The sequence below is a fragment of the Micropterus salmoides genome, unplaced genomic scaffold, assembly GCF_014851395.1.
Source record: "Micropterus salmoides isolate LMB-PRFRI ecotype aquatic unplaced genomic scaffold, ASM1485139v1 Ms_hic_scaffold_10, whole genome shotgun sequence".
NCBI lineage: Eukaryota > Metazoa > Chordata > Actinopteri > Centrarchiformes > Centrarchidae > Micropterus > Micropterus salmoides.
This window is the reverse complement of record NW_024040041.1, coordinates 12,918,839-12,942,200: the sequence shown is the minus strand read 5'-3', so window position 1 is coordinate 12,942,200 and position 23,362 is coordinate 12,918,839. Positions and strand designations below refer to the sequence as shown.

General features: G+C 42.4%; 2 protein-coding genes across 3 annotated transcripts; one reads left to right on the top strand and one right to left on the bottom strand.

The window, feature by feature from the left end:
* The first annotated feature begins 250 nt into the window (after positions 1-250).
* cdr2l (cerebellar degeneration-related protein 2-like) lies at positions 251-8,358 on the top strand. Of its 2 annotated transcripts, XM_038696788.1 has the most exons (6): positions 263-364; positions 444-629; positions 3,351-3,463; positions 4,192-4,340; positions 4,791-4,955; positions 5,985-8,358. In XM_038696788.1, the coding sequence occupies exons 2-6, from the start codon at positions 551-553 to the stop codon at positions 6,913-6,915; spliced, it is 1,437 nt and encodes a 478-aa protein (XP_038552716.1). In that variant the 5' UTR covers positions 263-364; positions 444-550; the 3' UTR covers positions 6,916-8,358. The 2 variants fall into 2 exon arrangements, with proteins under 2 accessions (XP_038552707.1, XP_038552716.1); XM_038696779.1 differs by having other exon boundaries at positions 251-629.
* arhgdia (Rho GDP dissociation inhibitor (GDI) alpha) lies at positions 7,822-22,696 on the bottom strand. Its single transcript, XM_038696800.1, has 6 exons — positions 22,548-22,696; positions 14,333-14,528; positions 12,787-12,870; positions 12,056-12,132; positions 11,840-11,903; positions 7,822-9,554 (listed from the first exon to the last, which is right to left on the bottom strand). Exons 2-6 carry the CDS (start codon positions 14,520-14,522, stop codon positions 9,352-9,354), a joined length of 618 nt encoding a protein of 205 aa, XP_038552728.1. The 5' UTR covers positions 14,523-14,528; positions 22,548-22,696; the 3' UTR covers positions 7,822-9,351.
* Between the last annotated feature and the right edge of the window lie 666 nt (positions 22,697-23,362).

The following is a 23,362-nucleotide window of genomic DNA, read 5'->3' as shown; positions in this document are numbered from 1 at the left end:
GCTTGTAATATCATACTTCAGACATATTTAATAAATCCAAATTTAACTTTTGTCTGTTTGTGGGGACATTAAAAACATCTACCAGCAGCATCACCAGTCAGTGATGAAGTTATTTTACTACTACCCAGCAGTAATAAAACAACCTAACAAAAAAAGCAGTGCTGCAGCAGCATGACGAAGAGTTAAAGTGCCCGCATCTTATGCGGCATTTCCGACAGCACTTGAACACAGCAGCATTTGCCCACTGAGCGGGCTGCCAACTTGCGTCTGCAGGGCCTTGCTACACATCAAACACTGATGAGACAAACACGAGAAACCTGCAGTATTCTCTACCAGCTGTTTTTCTGCAGGTCTGGCAGTTCAGGTGTGGTTTCGTTCACATCTGCAGATGGTTGAAGAAGCAGGTGCGGTGCTGGGATTTAATTAAGTAATTTGTCTGAAAGGGTTACACGCTTGGGAAGGCTGCGCCGCTGTTGTTTGTTGTCACTTCCGGGCGAGCCGTCGGTGAATTGGCAGATCACATCGCCGGTGAAGAAGTTCATCAGCATCGATGCTCCGTGCAGGCAGGATGGAGGAGTTTGTCACGGAGGATGAGGAGCCGTGGTACGACCAGCGGGACCTGGAGCAAGGTGAGTCGTCATTTCTCCTGTCACAGGTTTGTGTTTAATTGGTTGTGGGCGTGTGTGTTTAGGGGCGATGTAACAATGCCCCATCCACGCTGCTATTCTGGCTTGGATTCTGGGATAAACGAATTCCTGCAGGAGGAGGTTGCATCCCATTGTCAAACACATTTCATGCACGAGTACACGCACTATGAAAACCATGTCTCGGTCTGTCCCTGCATCCGAGTCTGGATATACATGCCCTTCATCTCTGTCAATTATTTTGATCTTGTCAGTGGCGTTTCCTGGTGTCTGACTGAGTGAATGTTGCCTCTGTTTCATCTCCCTCCTTGCAGGGCCACATCTTACATCCCAGCACTCCTCTCCTCCTAGTTTTTTCCTTTTTTCTTAAATCTATCAGTCACTCTGTATTCACTCTGCTGAGTTGCGGGATGGGCCACAGAGGGATGTCAAAGCACAGATCACTTATGGGGAGGTAGTGACGTTATTTAGGGTGTGTGAGGAGGAAGACAAAAAGCAGAAGATCATAAGTAATGTGTTTGCTGCTTCACTGATGCCTAATGTGATGCAGTGTGTGTGTGTGTCTGTATGTGTGTGATCAGCCTCCTCAGTAATGATTTGAATGGATGCACTTTCATTGATAGTGCATCTCAGAGGAGAGATGTGTGTCCCTCTGCAACGATGGCCTCAGCATCACCCCATCCCCTGATTACCTGCTGACCCAGAGAACTAAAGCAGCTTTGTGTCTCATCATCACATTGAACATAGTCAGAAAGAAGAGAGGCAGGTGGATGTGTGTGTGTGTGTGTGTGTCACACCATGCTGCCTGTATCTCATCTCAGCATAGAGCTTGAAGTCATTAAGCCCCTGGCTGATCTGATTAGGGAGCCCCAGACTAGACCTCCTTAGTCGGGATCAGAGATTCCAGGCTTTAGGGTCATATTGGACGCATAATTGCCGTCAGTGCTCACTGCTCCAAACAAACATTATCCTGCATGCGCTCATGCTCCGGCATGATTTTGCCCCAGAAATGATGCGGTTATGCAACTTCTCTCAGCTGCCAGCTCCCGAGATTTGGTGACCCCTGTTTTCATTATGATCTGGCAAACATATGAAGTGCGTCTGGGCAGATGGTGTGGAGATGTCATGTTTTTTGTTGTAGCCTCATCCCAGGGGCCTGTGACTGTATGTGAGATGCACACATCAAAGAGCATCGTGTGTATGTATGTGTGTGTGTGTGTGTGTATGTATATGTGTGTATATATATATATATATATATATATATATATATATATATATATATATATATATATATATATATATATATATATATATATATATATATATATATATATATATATATATATATATATAATGTGTCTCCATAGTATCAACTATGGAGACAGATGCCATGAATGTCTTTGTGATCAGGTTCATCAGTTTGTTTTGAGCAGATGTGTGACCCTTTTTGTGTAGTTGGGTGTCCGGTTTTTGCTATTTCCTCAGCACAGCCTCTCATCCCTGCACATAATTCTGAAATTACATAACTAAGACTCTGCACGTGTCGGCCCTCAGGAGCAAAAACAGAGCTATGACCGAGTTGGACCTCGGGATGAAGGCTCGCTGTGCTTTCTCCTCACACACAGCTCATTATCGCTCAGCGGTTTTGTGTTATGTTGTGGGTTCTGCATTGTTGAGACAGGAAATCACAGCCTGTCCCTCTGCAGCATTGGAGACAAATGTAGCAACACGGCCGTGCACAGCTTGAGCAAATGATACTTGTTAATTATACTGGATAAAAAAGAATGACCCCTGCTGCATTCAGGCACGCTCAATTGGGTGTAGAAGTTTACACGTGAATACATTCAGATGGATCAGCAGTAAATCACTTCTAATCTCTTGTGTTTTACACCAACGATGGGGTGTGTGTGTGTGTGTGTGTGTGTGTGTGTGTGTGTTCCTGTCATTGCTCACGCCCCACACTGTGGTGATAACACACTGCATTCATGCCCAGTAATGGGTGTCAATGGCTGTCTGTTTCTTCCTATCTTTCCCTCCTCCAGCGCTGTGTTGTTATGGGCTCCCAAGTATGCAGAGCCAGCAGGATTCTCCTCCTCCTACTCAGTCCCGCTAGGTTTCATTTCGCCTAAGGAGATGAATAATGTATGCTTCAAGCTGTGTTGTAAACTAACAGTAACTGTGAGGGTGGCTCCTGTGGTGTTAGCACTGCTCGGGCCCCCGGTGGGCAGATGTCTACAGGTTTGTATGAATACGATCTGTGTTCAAGCAGACTGAACACAGTGGTGAAATGTATTGCAGACATTTTCTTCGTTGTACTTGTGCTTACATTCATTTTCCTCATATCTTTTCTTCATTATTATGGACGTGAGTTGATAGTAAAAGGCTACAAATGTGAACCTTCAGATTAATAGTCAGTTCAACACTTTCTTTCATCTTGTCTTTCATGAACTCATTTTGAGAAAGAAACAGGCCTGAAAAATCTGGATTTTAGAAACCATAAGGGATTGAATTAAGATCCAAGAGTTTATCTTTCACATCTTAATTTAATTTGATATGTGTCAAGGAGGGTTAGTTTCCAAATCAAGGTAGTCTGATCAGGGTAGGCCTTATTTTTGTTACATTAGAATGAAGACGTCCGACATGGTTTAGTGAACGCTCACCACTTTCTGCTGTTTACATCTGTTCCTCTTTCTTGGCTCCTGTTAGACCTGCACTTGGCTGCCGAGCTCGGCAAGACTCTTCTGGAACGCAACAAGGAGCTGGAGGACTCTCTACAACAGATGTACATCAACAATGAGGAGCAAGTGCAAGAGATAGACGTATGCTCGTCCCAGCTATTGTATCTCTTACATGTTCAAGTCGGTGATTTTAAACGCATCCTGCAGAAGGAATACCCAGTTGAAACACCTGGCATGAACTCGCTCCTCTTGATTTTGTATCAAGCTAATTATTTTAAAGCATGGCGTACATGGAAGAAAAAAAGAAACTAAAGATTATTCTGTGAACATGAAAGGAAAATGACTCGACTCCTTATTAGTCAGAAGCCTGGCTGAGGATGAGTGTACTCAGCTGCAGACAAAGCACACAAGTCAACCCAGGAAGCCAAATAAAAACACTGAGTGTGTCAGGAATGTATGTTTCAAATTAATTTATACTAGACTTTCAGCCAGTCAGCCAAATTTGCATTGAGTTTATTTGTCCAAATTTATGCTGCTACCAACCACAATTATCCATTTTTTCTTTTAGCTATTTCAACAGCTATTATTACTTTTTAGCAAAATTTTTCAATCAATTATCCATTTCTTTTAGTTAACTATTTTAACAGCTAACCAATCATTAACCATTTTACTTTTAGCTAACTATTTCAACTTTTAGACTTTCAGCTTTATTTACTAGCTGTTTAACCATTTAGCCATATAGCTAAGTATTTCTCAGTGTTTTGTTAGTGGTCAGGTGTTACAGGGACTGTGTGTGTAAATTCTTATTTTTCAACTGCTTAAGATTTGTTTTTCATCTCATTTTAATATGAAACTTGTCTCCCTTGCAGTACCTGTCCAAGCAGTTGGAGATGTTGAGGGACATGAACGAGCAGCATGCAAAGGTGTATGAACAGCTGGATGTGACTGCCAGAGAGCTGGAGATCACCAACGAGAAACTGGTCCTGGAGAGCAAGGCCTCGCAGCAGAAAATAGACAGGTGACCGACAGCTGCCGGCTGACAGTGTCTGAGATCGTCACAATTACCATCTTCTATTCTCCTATTTTGGACACTGAGGGGGGACACCAGAAATCATACACTCTAGAAAAACATCTACAAGATCACAGATCAGTCACCCTTCGTCATAATTACATACAATGGGTCTTTAAAGGGACGTTTTTTTGTGTACCAATTTACATTGTTACAACAATTGTGTTTACACTGCCAAATCACTTTACACTTTAGCCCTCTTTAGCACTGTCACAATCATAATCAGGGATCAAAGTTCTTTTCAGATCATACTAGTGGGCTGAAGGCTTAAGAGAGTTTTCAATGGCTGCCTTTGTTCTGTCTACATATGCGCTTTCACATTCTTTATTTTGTAAATGACTCACTGGTGCTTAATAATGACGTAACAAGCACTGAACAAACATTTGTGTGTGTGCACAGGTTGATGGGCACCATGGAGACCTTGCAGGGTCAGGTGGACAGCCTGACAGGCCGGGTGGAGGAGCTGCGAACTCTGGAGGAGCTGAGGGTCCTCAGAGAGAAGAAGGAACGGCGCAAGACTGTCCACTCCTTCCCCTGCCTCAAAGAGCTCTGCACAGCGCCAAGGTCACTCGCTGTTAGGAGTTTATTTTCTACTATACAAAAAGGCCCTTGACTTTGAGAGAGTCACTCCCAGGAGACACCCACAGTCTATAGCCAGGCTCTGTTGTCATGTAATGTTGTTCACACGGATTAGTATGTTGGTAATACTATATGCATACAATAGATGAATGGTTATTCTGCAGGACACATGGTGGGTTGATTCTTCAGTTATTATCAGACCACACTGCCCTAAAAAGCCAAAACTTAGCAACTACATATTTGGTCCAAAATGAGTTAAGAGAATCTGACTTTTTGACGTCTTTGTTGTAGCCTCATCATTGAGATTGAGATTATACCACCAAAGTATATTTTTTGGGGAACACAGAACTAGATAACAGAGGTAAAACTAAACTGATAGCTGAAGCTAATTTACCCACTTTTCTTGTTTCCTGGAATTAAAAAGCCAATTTTGATGATCCAACATCTTAGTCATTGTAATACTGCATAAATAAGACAATAGCTGAATGTTAAAAAATAATGGCCTGCTATACACTAGCCTAGCTTAGTTTAGCAGAGTAGCAGTAACTGCCATCTCTATAGTCTAGTGGCATTCACATGATTTGATGTAAAGCTTCCTTTAAATCACATATTTAAATGTATTTAATTAAAGATCAACCTATTAAACTAGCTCATTAGTTTAAATGGACAAGATAACAGATAAGAAGAACACATTTTGTTTTAGACCCTTTAGATTGTCCAACCATACGTTGCACATTACATAGTATCTGTTTTAGGTTTAATTTGCACTGTGACAATTTATTATCAGCAAAAAGCATACAATTAAGGATTTACAACATATAGAGTTTCACAGTTTGTGTAGGAGCTTTCAAAGTGCTTTAGTTTCTTTAGTTAATGCTGTGTGCCTTTGTACGGCACGCTGCAGTCATAATCTAAGGACTTCTAGGTTTTACAATGCCTTTAAAGAAGTTGGTGCACTGATTATATGATTGTTCAGTTGTAAGGTATTCAAAAAACTGTGCTTCTTTATGTCAGGTATGAGGATGGTTTCCTGCTGGCCAACCCGGGTAGTGTGGACCTGGCTGAGAGACAGCCAGTGGATGAGGAGAATGAGCGCCTGAGAGGCATTGTCTCCTCCCTGCGCTCAGCCATGGCCACAGAGCGGTCCAAAAGGGAAAGCGCTGAGCGGGAGTGTGCCGGTGTGCTGCAGGAGTTTGAGCGCCTGGAACAGCGTCTCATGGGTGCAGAGGGCTGCCAGCTGCGGGTTCAGGAGCTCGAGGCTGAGCTCCAGGAGATGCAGCAGCTGAGGAAGTCCAGGATGTGCCTGATTGGGGACATGGAAGACGGCCTAGAGTCCCTGCTCAACAACGGCCCTGAGACAGACTCCCCAGAGGAGGACACAGGGCCGGAGGAAGGAGGGGAAGGAGGTGCTGGAGAGGTCACAGGGCAGCAGGGAGGCCCAGTGAGGAAAAGCTGCAGCGACACAGCTCTGAATGCCATCTCAGCCCGCGACGCCTCAGGCAGGCGTCAGGGCAGTTACGCCCTCCATGCCAACGGCGTACGCAAACGTGGCATGTCCATCCTGCGGGAGGTGGACGAGCAGTACCACGCTCTGCTGGAGAAGTATGAGGAGCTGCTGGGGAAGTGCCGGCGTCATGAGGAGAGCCTGTGCCACGCTGGGGTGCAGACCTCGCGGCCCGTCTCCAGAGACCCCTCCATGAAGGAGTACAGCATGGTCACGGCGGGGCCTTCGACATCGGGGGCCGTTGCCGCCCCTCCCACACCCCCTCAAACTCCCTCCACCCCAGAGGCCCTGGAGGGGATCAGCAGGCAGGTGGAGCAGGTGGACAAACGGCTCAGCCAGAACACGCCGGAGTACAAGGCCCTGTTCAAGGAGATCTTTTCCCGCTTGCAAAAGACCAAGAGTGACATGAACTCGACCAAGAGCAGAAAGACTAAAAAATGAGTTCATTATAACAGCTACTGATGCTGCATGCACTGAAAACAGTGACTACACAAGATATGTTAATTTACCTCCCTGTTGCTTTTCTTGTCTTACCTTTGACCACTTATGACCTAATGGGTGGATGCCTGTAGTCATGGAGTTGGGTGATTACTGATGCATATTGTTAGAGCGGACGCTTCCATTTGCTCTCTGGGAATCAATTTGAAACTGCCAAATGTTTTATTTCAGCACATGGATGAGAGATCGTTTATGTGGATGAAATGCCTTTTTTTTCCCCCCCTGAGTGATCGTCACTGACAAATAATCAGAATGGAAGGTTTTGTTTGGCTTAGGGCAGTCTAGTGTGTGGTGTAGTATTTGTCATTGAGATGTACTGAAAAGATTCAACTATTTATTTTTTATTTATGGAAAATAATTAAGCCAAATAAGAAAAAGACAGCTATTGGCATTTGAAGCTTATATCTGTACTATAAACACTAAGTGCTAAATTGGTCTTTAAAAGCAAGTACAAACTAAATCACAAGCTTTGACCAGCTTGAGGTTGCTTAAAGACACAAGAGTGATGAGTTATTTTGAATTTGTCGGATTGGTACAAATCCTTGGTGACAGCTGCCAAAGTGTACTGCGCATAAGTGTTTGATGGAGATTGGTTTACTTACATGGTTTATAACTTATCTGGTGAAGGGCGGAGATGCCTCTGGTGTTTAACAGCATGCATTACACGCTGCGGGGGGGCAAATTTGTTCTTGTAGTGGGGCCATTTAAAATGTTTTTTTCCCTTCTGTTAATTAAACTAAGAAATGTATCATCCATGTTCCGTCTTCATTGTTAAGTGCTCAGGGAGGCAACGATTCAAATACTACAGCAGGTAGTTTGTTTGGTTGAATAAAACAGGACGCATGCGGGCCCAGTCTGAACACTTTAATGTGAACACAGGAGATCAGTAAACTGTAGGTAACAAGTAGCACACGTTTGAGTCAAACCCACAGAGAAACATCAGTCCATGACACATGACAGCTGACTGAAGCTGCAGACAGACTTCATTCACATATTTGGAGTGTGTAAAAAAAACAAAAACACTTTATATGGCAGGATGTATAACCCATCAATGTCTGGTTGGGGACTGATGTCTCTGTACTGGTTCAGAAGTCAATTACAGAAAAGGTTTCACCTCACTGATGTTGAGCACCTGAGTGCAAGTCGAGTCAGCAGGAGCAGCGTGTGGTTGAAAGAGACCGGAGGCACAGTCAGCATTTGTAATTTTAAACTTCAGTAATACGAGGTGAGCGGATTAAAAGTCCTTGCGTTTGATTGAGGAAGGAACTAAGGTTAACACCTCGGACACGCTGAAATATGGGCTCAGGGACAAAGAGGACACTGGCTGACAAAAGGCCATTAGAACAACCTGGACTTATATTTACAGGTGAACAAAAAAAAAAAAAACCTGATTTAGAAAACCAGAAGTACTGCAATGAAAAGTGTTTGTAATATGTAAATATGATTGAAACCAAATATGTAATGGTTTTTATAAATCTCCAAACCTGAAATAAAGGTTATAGGTTAAAAGTCCTTAGCCCTGCTTCCCTGTCCATGTATTGCAAGTTAAAAACAGGCTCACATGATGGTCTAACAAATATAATCTGAAGGCAAATGGCTCAACTAGGTTGTCTTTCTTCCTAAGGGTTATTGTTAAGGCCACATGGCTACTAAAAAAAGACCTGCCAAAATACCCTGATCAGGAGATGAACAGCCACACCTAAAGCGAGGGGTCACGTGGGGTTAGAGGTCATTTGTTTCCCCGCACGTTCTCTCAGCAGACTTTGTAGGGCGCTAAATCCTTTTGAAAAAGAGGTGGCCTGAATTCCAAATATTTTACCAAGACCCTGGTACAAATAATCTGCTCAGAGGCTTTAGGAGGGCTGCATCCAAGAGTTGTCTCCAGCAATGATTGCTCAATGACCGTACAGTTGCCATGCACATACAGCACTACTGCTTCCTGTACAATGCTTTCAAAGGCAGATCACGGTAATCTTACGAAAAGTAGAGAAGAGTGAAAAGGGGGAAGGAAAGAAAGTGGCAAGAAGCAGAGTTTCATTTTTCCAAAAGAGGTATATAGACTATATTTTTTTTTTAAACTTATTTTACTTTTATAAACAAACCATAACTGCAAAATCTGGATTGTGCACATTTTTTGCTTTCTCCATTTTAAAGATTTAATACTTATATATATCATACAAATGAAGCATTATAATGTGAGGAATGAACTGATTGAAACGGGTCACAATGGACGGAGAGAGCAAAAATGTAAAAAAGAAAAAAAAAAAAAAACCCACAGAATCCAGAGATGGACCCAGGCGGAGATAATGGAATGACAGCGAGGAAAAGAAAGAGGGGTGAAGCGGAGGAAGACGTTGATGGGAGGATGGCAAGGAGGAGTCAGTCTTTCCAGTCTTTCTTGATAGTGATGCTCCACTCCCAGGAAAGATGATCGTGTTTGTCGTCATCAGTGAACTTGGACTTGATGTTGTAGGTGCCGCGGGCCAGCATCCCTTTGGGTGCCTCCTCCATAGTGGTGAGGAACTCGTATTCCTCGTTTGGTCTGGGCCCGTAGCTGCCGACCATGTAGTCCGACTTGTCAACTGTACATTACAGAGGGAGAGAAATCGGGTTGTAAGAAGCACAAGTGCAAGGTATATTTATATAGACTTTACACCAGCAGAGACGCTGCCTGATAAATGGCTTATTAGTGAGGGGGAAATCTACCAAATGTGGATAAAAACAGGTCAAGTATCTACCAAAAATGTAGTTCAGTTGAGAAACAACAATAAGTAAAGCAAAGCTAAACACACAGTATGATCTGCAGCTTTATCAGTGCAGCCGAAAAGCAGGTTAATTTGGGGCATTTAAAAATAAACCCCCCCCCCATCTTTGCTTGCTTCTTCAGTCTTTACTGCAGTTTAGTGACTTGTTATGTCTGACTCCGACTCCTTTACTACATTTTATTGTCGTCTATTTGGACTAAACATCCAGGAATGATCAGCCTCACATGTGAATGAATGTAAATGACAAATGATGTAAGAAGTGTTTCCTGTAGACAGACAGACTCCAACTTTCTGACTTTAATTGCCTCCGTGATAAAAGTTAATGGGAGAAATAAAAGAAAGAAAAATCTTTCTAATAAATAAAGTTGTGTGTGGCGCTTTTGTTGTTCAGACTTAAAAACAGATTTTAACTTGAAGGTAAATCATTAAAAAAAAAAAAAAAACTAACCGACTGTGTGACTGCGACTCGTTCACTACGTTTTATTGTTGTCTGTTTGGACTAAACATTCAGGAATGATAAGCCGCATGTGTCTGAATGGAAATGATGATAAATGATGTAGGCTCTGAATCGTTTCCTGCAGACTGACTCTATCTGACTTTAATTGTCTCCATAATAAAAGTTACTGGGAGAAATGGCAGAAGGGAAATATGTTTTAATAAATGAAGAAAGTTGCGTGTGGTCCTGTTGTTGAATCATAAAACAAATAAAATATTAAAGCTGCAAGCAGCGCTGGGCGGGCCCTCGTACATGTAGCGTGTGGAGGTTTGAGGCGGCTGCGTTGCAGATTCTGGAGCTCTGCCGGTGTGGCTGTGATTTTGCCACGCACTTCGTACACTGCACAAAGGTGTAAATCATCACTTCCTGCGTCCCTTTTGTGGGGTTACAAAGCACTTGGTGCTACGACTATAAATGAATATTGGCATGTCTTCCGGGTGTGACTGTTATCAAGCAGGTAAAGTTTGGTTAAGTTACAACAAGTTCCTGTGTCATGGCGAAGAGTTTAACTTTGCTGCCATGCCACCGCCACACCGTTAACTGCAAACTCAAAAGTTTTACAACATGGCTTCATCATGCGTTATGGGTTTTCTGGGACAGTTTTGAAGTTGATATGTCCAACCTCCTAGGAGTGGTGCATTACAGCATAAAACATGTCATTTCCTGTTGCCAGCAGGTGGCCCTGTGACTTTGAGTGAATATTGGCATGTGGATGTGTTCAGGGCGGGACTCTTATTATACATGTTAAGTTTGGTGTAGATGTGAGAATGTATACTGAAGTTATAACAACTTCCAGTTTTATGATGAATCATCAATTTTGGACGCCAAGCCACGGGGCAGCCGTTCCACGAAAACTCACCGTTCGTACAACTTTTAACCATCAGTGGGTTTAGACTCCACAGCACAAATCTGAAGTCGGTCGGACTAAATCCCTAGGAGGAGTTTGTTAAAGTACGGAGCCAAAAATGACCATTAAATACAAAATGGCCGACTTCCTGTTGGGTGTCTGGCAATTGCACCTAGAGGCTCTTTTGAATGTCTGGACATGATATATGTACCACTGAAGTTTCGTACACGTAGGTGAAACTTTGTCCGGGGGCTGCTTTGTATGGGGCGCTAGCGAGCCATTTTGCCACGCCCATGAGTGAAACACATAAAAAAGAAAAAATTTCACCATGCCTGAATTATGTGCAAAGTTTGGTGAGTTTTCGAACACGTTAAGCCCCCAAAATTAAGATTACTTTGGAAGGAAGAAAGAAAAGATCTTGTGTATCCTTGCTCATAGCTCCTCAGAGATCGCTCCTCGGAGCACAAATAAGAGCTTTGACGGTCTGCAAGATGGCGGAGTTGAACAACTTCCGGTTCGAGCGGTGATTGAGCAGCGAGAAAAAGACAAATTAGGAAATTGAGAAGCACCCATGGTCTTTAAGCTAAGATAACCAGCTGACGGTATCAATCTACTCATCCAACTCAGAAAGACAGCGAATAAGCTTATTCCCCAAATAAATCATATTGTACACCTTCAGAGGATGCCAATTTACATTTTCATGTCAAAATCCACCTAAGGAATTGCAGAGATTCAATGAACTCACTGGGGCAGACTTACCCTTTACTCCTTTCCTGAATGACTGCTGAGTGTACTTCAGGCCTGACACAATGTCCCTGTTGACCTGCAAAAGGCAACATGCGTCACATCCTGCTGCACACTTTCCCATGAAAAAGATAGTTCACACCAGCTACAGTAACATCTCCACGCCTCCAACAGTCTTGAAACATCAAACACAGAGCAACCCTGGGTTTGACAAAGACCAGACTCTCTCACCTTGAAGTTGATTTTCATTCTGTATTCCACTCCCTCCTTCAGCACAAACGGGTTCTTCCTGAAGTTCTCCAGGTCTCCTGTAAGGGAAAGCAACACAGCATGAAAGGTCAAGCAACAATGAAGGCTGTCAAGATTTATAACTTAAGATCAGTTTGGAACAACATGCCAGCATTTTTACACAATCTGAAACACTTAAACTGAGGGTGAATAAACAAGCAAGGATTTTATGGTTTACTTTTCTGAAAAAAAAAAAAAAAAGGAGGAATTACATTCTGAAAAGCAGGGTCAAGTTTATTTTGCTGTTCAACAGCCTGTGGTGTTGATGCTGGCCACCAGGTGGCAAAGTGCCTGCTCTGTTGTAGCTCAGCGTGACCACCAATGGAGGGCAGGAGGGCCATCAGGAAATGGCTCATTAACCCACTTACACAGGAATCACGTCACTGCTACTTAGCAAACTAATGACCCAGCAGGTCATTTGGTTTATATCTGCACAGAAAGATGGGGGTGATTACAGTTTATTATTAATATTACTATGAGCAAATTCTTCCAGTGTGTCTGCTGTAAGGAAAGGCAGCTGCCTGAATATGTGTGTCTGAAACAATCTTTCAGATGTCAACTATAAATGATCTCTTTTCACTCAATCAGCTGTTGAGTTTTGTCCCGATTCCAGTGTCTCAGTCTCACACACACACACACACACACACACACACACACACACAAGTTCTACTCACCCAGCAGGTCGAGGACCAGAGGCTGTGGCGCCGTCTCACATACCAGAGTCATTCGCGTCACCTGGACGTTGGGGGTGTTGGGATCTAAGACAGGGAGAAAGGTCACAGCAATCAAAAATTATGACCATGAGATCATCCGTTTATAGCACCCAAATGAGAGAAATGCTGAGAGGATCCACTTTTGCTAAAAAAAAAAAAAAAAAGAGGACAGCACCTCATGAACCGTGCTTTTCATTTTAAATCGCCTTGCTTTCAAACATTTAATGAATGGTGTCCACCCATTCACAAAAATCACACCTCACTAGTTACAGTTTGTTTACATTATACCTTGAAGATTATAATATAATAAAACCCTGCAGTGCTTACTTCCACTCATTTTCCCACTGCCTGAACTTTTACTGTATGCAACTAATTGTTTTACATTTGCAACTTTGAAACCTTGTATGTGTGGTTCATTTGTGGACTAACATGATTATTAACACAGCTGTGAAAAACTCCAGGCAGGCCAGACCCCTGTTTCCAGCTCTGAGGTGTTTTCATGGCTTCAGTAACTGATTGTTGCTTAATCTCATCTTCATCACATAAGCAAATATTGCAAGATACCTTATAATGAGTAAATGCGTACTGACCAACAACTACACAGAATAAGGGGTGGCGCAATGGTTAAGACTATGCCTTTGGTGTGAGAGACCCAGGTTCAATCTCCCGCTCTGACCCATCCACCAATGTGTCCCTGAGGAACACACTTAACCCCTCGTTGCTCCAGAGGCGTGCGACCTCTGACATGTATAGCATGTAAGTCGCTTTGGATAAAAGCGTCCGCTAAATGAATTAATGTCATACTGTATGAATTTAGTGAGTGTGAAAGGAAAATATGGACCTCCATGGGCTTTTTATGATCTGGAAATGATCAGCTTTACTTTCCACACTTGGACCTGGTCTAATGTCTTGCTGCTGTGTTCAAGTTCAATCACCACTTAAAACTTTTGAAATGACCAGGGCCTCCAAATGTACCTGGTAGAGTGAATACTGAGTTTGTATAAATCACGTTACATTGCTGAGAGAATAACTACGGTCTTTTTTTATTTCACAAGATCCTGAAAGTACTGAAATGCATCAGTTGTTGCCCGAGTGTTTTGCATAAATAAAAGTATAATATAAACAAAAACGGACATCGGATCAAGTGAAGAGATTGAATCAGACCAATCATTTGGTGTCAGCTTTCTTATGTGCACAGTTTTCAATCCTCTGAGTAACTGAATTGTTTTCACAAGAAATAAAACTCAGGTTTAACTTCCCGCACTATTGGAAGTGCAAATACACAGAGCAGCTACTTTACCAGCTGTTGGAGGACACACACCCTAAAACAAATAGGAGAAATTTAAGTAAGTTTGCAGAGGTTTTTGCATCAGCTGGCTGGACTGGTGAATGAAGTCAAAATGTTTAAATGCGTGCTTATCAACGAGTGAGGTGTAGTTACAGACTGAGTTTGCGTTTAGAGACTTTTATAGAAGATCATAAGAGTTACTTGGCAGAAATCACTAACCTGCGATGGCTGCAGCGTTGCCCAGCAGTGCCTCCTTGTACTTGCGCAGGCTTTCGTCGTCTTTGTCCAGCTCCTGGATCTCCTGTAAGCTCTTCTGGGCAGGGGGTTTGTAGTTGATGGAGCTTTCGCTCTCTTCGTTGGCTGCTGCAATGGCTGCCAGCTGCTCTGGTGTGGGTTCCTGCTCTGCCATGGTGTGCTAATCACAGCGAGAGAGTGACAGCAGAGAGGACTGGTTAGAGGACGGGGAAATAAAGTAATAAAGGACTGACGGCAGGAGTCACAACAACAGACCACTTCCCTTTTATACTCTTTACTTTGCTTTAATGAAACTTGTCCTACTTACTTTAGACATCCGGCTGATGGATGATTATTAGGGAATTCTTATCCAGAGGAAAAGTTAAATGAACTTTGACCTGGGGGGCTCTAGCAATGTAACGCAGCGATTCATGTAGTAAGACACACCATAATCACATTGCTCCTCTGATTACCCTGAGTGGAGCATAATTTGAAAAGAATTTGCTTTGTGGCGCTTAAAGTACGAAAAGATTTGACAACACTTGATAGCAACAACTCTGTCCAGACAGAGTAACAGACTACAGATAGCAGGCTACACAACAACTGAAATAAAATGTTCACAACAAGCTTGTCATAGTTAGCGCCTCAGTGTAAGCTTAGACATAAGCACACACACGTGAGCATACACGCTAGCAGAGACGAGAGCCAGGACATCTGGCCCTCTTCTGGGTGTGCTCGGACCCAGTGGAGCGAGTTTCTCTGACGCACAGCAGAGGTCGGTGGTCTAAAGGCCGATGATTATCTGATCTTTTGTCTTCTCCTCTACCACAAACTGACTTCAGCAGTGGGAGGAAAATAAAAACACAAGTCACTGCTGATTAGAAGTGAGGATGGTCATTCTGAGCAGAGAACGGCAGTGAGATCATGATCGTGTGGAGGACGCAACAAAACTCAAATCTGTTGCTCATAAAATCCTGGTGAGAAGAAGAAGAAAAAAAAAGATATCTATTAATAACATCTGGTGTACATGTGCTGGGCGCCGCTGTACAATGCTGATCAACACCTGCAAAAGCCAAGAGGCAACTGGATGATGGTGCTCTTGTAACACTTGTTCTGTGTGGCCTGTTCTCCTCTTGTTCTCCCAGAGAACATGCACAGAGGTCGGCCTAATGGTGTCTGTGAGGTTTTCACAGGAGCCGAGTTAGCCAAAATTCAAAGTGTGCGCTTGTCAACAGAGTTTCATGCAACTTTCCTGATGCAGCCACAAATGTGTTAGAGAACCGATACCACTCGTTAAATGTCAAATAGGCAGCATGGCGCAGTTAGCTGTTGGGCTCAGTCAAATTTAGTTGTTAACATTCCTTAGTTGACAGGCAACTACGCCCTCAAAACTTCCCATCCTGAATGTTTAACATTTTTTGCATGTTGAAAGAGCTCGACTTCCTGTCCTTGAGTGAGTACAACCAAGCGTGAACCATGAAGAGAACTTGGCGCTCTGAAAAAGAAAACAGTATCCTTAATGTGGCCTATAGCAGGACCAAACGGCAACAAAGGAGGCCGATGCTTGAATGCCAATGATGTGATCAAAAAATCCACCAGTCTGAAAGTGAAAGAGGAAGACATACCAAGGTGATACACAAACTGCTTCTCTATTGAAGTCTAATAAAGTGTACTCGCTGTAAAGTAGATAATCCCTTTATTTGGTTAGCTCAGTTTCGTTTACTGTGGCAAATCAGTGTTAATGTGGCTAACAAATCATACAAATGTAAAACACATAGGAAAACCACCAGGTGACAATTGTAACTGAGGACACCTCATAAGGCAGTTCACATGCTGGGGTATTATTTTTAATGAGAGCGTCCACCTATTTAGAATGAATCACACTACTGCGCACAGAAACCTCGTGCCACAACACAAACACCGGTTTGTCAGTCTGCCTCTCTATCTAACCCTGGTCTCTGTCCTGTTGTGCCTGCCATAAATACTTGGGTATTAGCCAAGCAGGAACTGAGAACGCAGCACAGTTTTTTTTCCCCCAAATGGGGCCTCTGTGCGCCCATAAAAGCACAAATTCCTCGTCTGCCAATAGTGTGCTTTTAACTGGTCAGCTGCGTGAGTGTTTCTGGTCGGAGACAATGAGTGAGAGGCTCCTTGTTGCACAGAAAGACACACACACACACACACACACACACACACACACACACACGATAGCACAGCAATGCCTTTGTATTATTCTATCATTCTTGACATATCAATGAACAGGTTGTTTTTCCTCACTACCTCTTCTCAGCTCGCCGTATGATCCCTCTCCTGCAGTACGCTGCTGGATTTAAGAGGGGTTTTTGTCTTTGAAAATCCACACTGAGGTTCAAACCGATGTGAACTTCAATACAAGTTTATCGAAACATGCGTTTGGTCTGGCGCGTTGGAGAAGAGCTGTGTAGCGTGCTTCATTCTGTCTATTTCAGAATATATTTTAAGATGGCAAAGTTCTTGTATGGCTGCTAGTCTTAAGATACCATTTGGGAACGTTTGATGTTTTACAGGTTTTGTAGAAAAAATGTTTATATGTCTCAAGTTGAATATATAAAAACATATAGATTCAGTATTGGTATCAAAAGTATGTTCTCATTACTGTTATAGAAACCTTCAAATGATATCCAGTCCTGTTAAGGACAGAGTGGGTAACAGTGAGAATGATTAACTTGGATGTTACGATAACCGAAATAAATGCCGTAAACTACACCCAAATCGCAAATGTACATTTGATTTCACGATGCAAATTTTAAACAGAACTTTAACAGTTTAACCTTAAACCCTGATTCATGCTGTGTGGTGGTCCTTTTTCAGTGTAGCTACAGTATATCACTGCTTATTGTGCAGGACCCAGTGCAGCTTCCCTGCAGTCTGTCACTGTCAACAACATTGCATTTACCAACATAAGCACTTGCAAAGAATTTCTTCTTCATTTGCAAGTACCGTTGTGCAATGTCTGCACACAGTCACATCACTCAGAGATGCCATCTTAACCAAGAGTGAAATTGTCTACGTAGCAAATTTAAATAATACATTATACATTCTTTCTGGCCAACTCCGCTCAGACAATGCAGGCTACCTGGCTACATGCTCCTAGTTCAGCCTGCTGGGTGACTGGGAGAGGTCATGAGATCATACAAACAAACACTAGACGTGCCGTTGAACCTCTCCACCGTCCTGACTTTCACCTGCACAGTCCTGCAAACAGCTCTCTTCTACAGAGGGATAATCCGTTTGCTTGACGGGCCTGAGCGGCACCGTTTTACAAACACCCCAGGCTTGGCAGCGGCTGAAGCTTCAGATTAAGCCCGTTTCTTAGCAACACCGTTGAGCAGTAAGATTATAGAAAGTGGGATTACGGCTAATGAGGCATTCAGGGACAGGAGGGGAAAGCACCCATCAAGAGGATTCTCCTCACAGAAGTCCTTAGTGTCATCAAAACGTTGCCGAAGATAATTGATCAGCGAGCTCAGCGAGGACCAGGGAATCCCTGTGGGATGATACAGGCTTTATGGAATGGAGGGGTGTGTGTGTGTGTGTGTGGGGGGGGGGGGGGTCGTGATGTTTCAAAGAGACCATCCATCTACATCAGTGTCAATACAGTACTGATATTGTGACGGAAACTACATATTGTATACAGTTTAATGTCTTCTGGTCTTATCTATAGTATATAGCTATAATACACGTAACTGATGCAATATTCAGACTCTCATAGGCTTTTCTAGTGTGAAGTCAAACACCGAATATCAAGAAAACATTTGTAGCCGATTAGTAGCCTTTATTGCAAAATCAGCTATTAGTCCTTAGTCATTTGTAGCAAACGCTTCATATCTGGTCTTTAATAAGCACTAAGAGCTTCAGCATGGCCGTTCATTAAGGGACAATAATGCTGGAGACAATTTCACAGATTCTTCAATTAAATCAACTAACGGATTAGTCAAAGGAATCCTATGAGTTACAGACGACAATTTTTTTTTTTGTCAAGGTTAAAGGGTAACTTCAGTATTTTTCAACCTATTTTTTACCTTATTACCTTGTTTTTGTGTCTCTGCAACTAATTGGGGCAACATTTTTCAAAATTGGTCCACTATCGAGCAAGACCGCTGCAGTCATCAGCAGCGAAACAGGGCTGCAACATACGATCCTTTTTAACCAGAAACAGTCGTTATAGCGCTCTCATCAAAGCAAATAGAATCCATTAATAAACCTTACCTCACAGAGCGTGAGAGTTGCTGGCCTAAACTTTGTTGTTCTTGTGTAACCAATCGTGGCATCGGTAGATCAGAGATGTAAAATGATGTTTGCAAAGGGAGTCTGGTGGCTTTGACGAGAGCAATATAGTAACCGTTTACGGTTAAACAAAGGATCTTAATCCTTAAAAAGGTCTAATTCTGTAGGGATCCTTTCCATAATGTTGACACACACATGCTACACATAATAATAACAATTTGAGCCTGTCAGTGACAAAAACAAGCACTTGCGTGGATCTACAGCATGCTCGCTTAATACTGGAACAATTTAGAAAAAATGTTGTCCCAATTAGACAGAGTTTAAGTAAAGCTAAAGAATACTAAGCTGTAGACCTACTACCTTCATGTATGACTGCCGTTTGATGTAATGTTATGGTGCCACTGATCACACAGTGGATGCTAAATGTCAGGCGCCTCACAGAGAGGAATACATGAGGAGGAACAACAATGTCACAAAACGAGAGCAACAAGTAGCATAGCTTGTGCAATAAGTCGGTAAACTGGAAACCTTGCACGTAGCCCAGCTCACTACCTTCACTTCAAAGTTTACAGCTTCCATTCTTGCAAGGGATAAGCAAACAACAAATATATCAAGCAAACTGCAGACATCACAGAAACACCCATGGTCAGGCAGACATCAGGAGAACAAGACCCCTAACAGGAGCTTTGTAGTTCAACAACCACTGCCATCATGCACCATAGAGCGACTAACTGATAAGAGAAGTGGAAGTCCTACAGCTAATGATTAATCCTCTGCATTACCGTTACTAGGAAGTATTAACAGTAATTCAGATAACAAACAGGACATGAATGTTGCTTCACTAAAAGTGTCTGAAAGATGCCAGTATTTGTGAGGTGACATTTAGCTCTTGGCTTCACCTCCCTATTGAATATGTCACCCACAGATCTATGGCTGCTTTCATCTCTGGTCTCTCTCATGCAACACTCAGTCTGCAATCGACCTTCCTTTTATCCTCACGGCTTCTCTACACTTTAGTGTACCTTAGTCATGCTGCTTTACTAAAAGCATGTCAAGTATAGGTGCAACTTCAAAGAAGAATCGACTCAAATCAACATTTTCGGTCCTGTTGCCCCTCCTCTGGATCTTGACAGTGAGTGTGCAACAGCTCTAATGCAACAGCAGCTGTCGAAATGAGTACATCCTCCAGCAATGTGTCAACGCACCAAACACACCAGCTCATATGAAATGCTGCACACCTATCCAAAGCATTTCTAACTAACCATATCTATTTCTAACTATCTGCATATCATCTGACTCTTATGTGCAGAGCAGCTCCGGTAGCCATTTTTCTTAAATGTTCCCGCCTCCACCTTAGTGTTGATTTAGCTTCAAAGTAACCGTTACCTCGTGAGTGGATAACAGTGCAAATAGCACATCAGCTGGAAATAGTGGAGCTGCGATAGCAAGAATTATAAATATGCCTTTAAAACACACCCGTACATTGTGTATCTGGATACTGCTAAGCCTTTATACTTGATGATATAGTGGAGCATGTCAGGCTGCAACCAGGCCTTTTTTGTCTGTAAAAAAGCTACTGCACACTTCCTTTTTCAACCTGCCTGCGAGAGCATGATGATTCATATCCTTTAGCGCGCTAAACCACACACTGCAAAGCTGAAGCATCTTCTTAAAGTACCTACCTGAGACTAACCTAACCTTAATTTGTTTTTAAGATGCTGTAATTACATGAATGCACAAGGATAGTGGCTAGATGTTATCTTAGTGGATGCAATCATGCTGGGTCCAACTGAGCTGAGGTTGTAGCGCGACACTTACCAAAGATTTGAGGAAGTGTTACACCACGGGTGCTTGACAGAACTGATGCAATACAGAGGAACACAACAGGAATAGAAAAGGGGGTGAGAATAAAACAGAAATGCAGTGAGATGAAAATTAGAAGGGACAGGCTAGAAAACTTATGAGCTTGTGTTAACTGATTAACTGGGGAGATATCGGCCCTTTAACAACCAAGATAACGTTTGCAGGACAGCTATCACAGAAATGATAGCGTCAGTAGAGAAGACTAATATGACAGCAAAGAAAATGAGCAACAGAGAGAAAGAGGTGGCTCTGGGAGAAAAAGAAACAAAACATGACTCGAGCCCAGGAAGAACCAGAACAAATAGGAAGCTTTAAAAATAGCCAGTGACAAATCCCTGCATGCAGCAGCAGGAAGCTGCCAGTGAATGGGATCGCCAAGGTGCCAGCTGAAAGGTCGGGGCTTATTCCCCTGCTCTACAGGAGTTTAACCAACATGCCCAGATTCAGTTTGCCTCCCTGGACAACAGGCACGGCGGAGGTGAATTCACTTTATTTAACAAAAAGACTACCAACATCACCCCGCGCTGAAGCTCATCGTTTCTGAGAGGATGTGTCCCTGTTGAGTCTGAGGAAGGCCATGTTCTGTCTGAGAAGAACCACACAGTGTGAGAGAAAGAAAGGCTAATCATTATTAGCTCACACTGGTCTGTGTGTGTGCACCTATTCCCCTGTGAGGCTGAGCAAAAACAGAAGAGGCCACTGATATAACGCGCCATGGCAGGCTTAGATAACTCATTAAAATGGTACAAGGTATAGACAGACAGGATTGACTCTCAAAGAGAAATACTTCAAAAAGAAAAGAAAAAAAAGACTTAACAGTATCAGTCAAAGCAAATAAGTTGTTGTATTAGCAGATAGAGTATTTTATCAACTTGTCGTTTCAGCACCATAGTCACACCTTTACTTACATCTAAATACAAGCTGGTATGTGCAGCATTTTCCCGATTCAGGCCTGTGGTTTTGACCTTTGCATTCCTTACTGAGAGCTGCTTGAACATGTTCGGAGCTTATAATGCTGATGGCAGGGAAGCTACAATGAAAAAGCTACATGCTAAACCTTGAGTGGCTAATTCTGCCTCCTGCTCAAGATTAACCAGCTTCAACCAGAGAAACAGAAACTGCTAAATGAGACATCCGGCCCCGGCTGCAAGGCTGCAAATTTTCAGGTTGACATGAAGCAAATGACAAGGCTGTGACAGAAACGTACCATCTGAAAGTTCTCCTAGTCCTAGAAGGGAGGAAAAAAAAAACAATCCTCCAGGCCATTGAGCTCACACACACACACAGGAAGGAAAGGGAGGGTTCACAGTTTAGGTGATCTCTGAAATCACCTATATAAGCCAGTCAGCTAAGCTCACAGCATAACTATCACACAAAAGTACATAAAAGTGACTGTCAATTGAAGCACTTTTGATTAAGCACTTGTGATATATGTGCACTTGACTGTAAAAGCATTAAAAGGCCAAGATGGTGGCTGATTTAAGGTGTGAGCCCTCCAGGCCAATTCAAATGAGAAGAATTCCAGGAAGTGGCAGAAAATGTTCCTCATGCACCGCATGACTGTCAGGCCACACACACATTTTAAAGTTGACTAAAGTAACTCATCTGAATAAACTTTTGGTTCAATCCTCAGTGCATTCGCCCGCTGTGTATTTCATTGTGAATAATTCAATGCAATGGATGACATTATCGTTACCTAACGGCCATCACTGGCAGCTCACATCAGGCGAAACACCCGGAAATGAGCAACTAATGATTGCTTTTGTAACTCCTCTCTGCCGCCGAATAACTTTTATTTATTGCAATTAGTCATAATAAAGGATAAAGAGTATAAGAAACTAATTCTGCGATAAACATGATAAATGTAACTTAGGTTAACGTTATGTTAAAAAGGCACAGCCCTGCCTGCAGGAAGTTGCTCTTTGGTACACAAATTTCTCCTTTCATAAATTCACGTTCAGGGGTTAAGTTGTTAAGTACTTTTTTAAAAACTTGCTAACTACGAGATGTACGCTTTACCGGCTAAAATGAGTTAATATAAGAGGTAAGCGAGTGTTTCATCAACTCTTACCGTTATACCGCTGGAAGGCTGGGACAGTCTCCTGTGAACGGCGGGGAGTGAAGTGAAGCGGCGGAGACAATCTGAGCCAACTGCGGCTGACAGGGGCGACGACGTCCGGTGTGAGGACTTCAAAATAAAAGCAGGCTTGTACCTTTTTATATACAGTCTAGTTTGTACGTGGGGCTTCAGCTGAGTGTGGATGGTTTATACAGGAGAAGAAATGTGTGTTTTGATGTTCCAGTAAATATTTTTTCTTGATAAGTTATGGTTTAAAGCACTGTGTCACCACGAAAAAACATTTGAGAAACGTTTTCAGACTATAGACATTTATTCAAACTAGGGCTGGGCGATATGGGCAAAAATGTTATCGCTATTAAGAAAATCACATAATTCAATATCGATCATTATCACCATAAATGTCAAATCATTCTTTCTTTCAAGTTTAAAGGCTGATTTTTGCACCTGAGTGAAAGTTGAAGAAACCAGATGACTAATTGTGGTTTTAAACTCTTTATGGTCAGAACATGACAAACACTTGATGCCAAACAGTGGATCACTTAACATATCTGAGGTAGAATATAATATAAACAGTTATGATGCAATGAAATTTCAGTCTCTTTTCCTCACCAAAATGAATTTGAATAGAAAAATTAAGTACTATTTTGTTTGTGATTCAAATGAATTAAATCAAACATTTATTGAACATTTGTTATATTGTTATTGAGGAAATATATTTGTGATAATTGTTATTGTCACTTTACACTTGTGTTAGTCTTTATTTGAGTTACTTTATACTTATACCGCAATTCAAAAAGAAATATTTT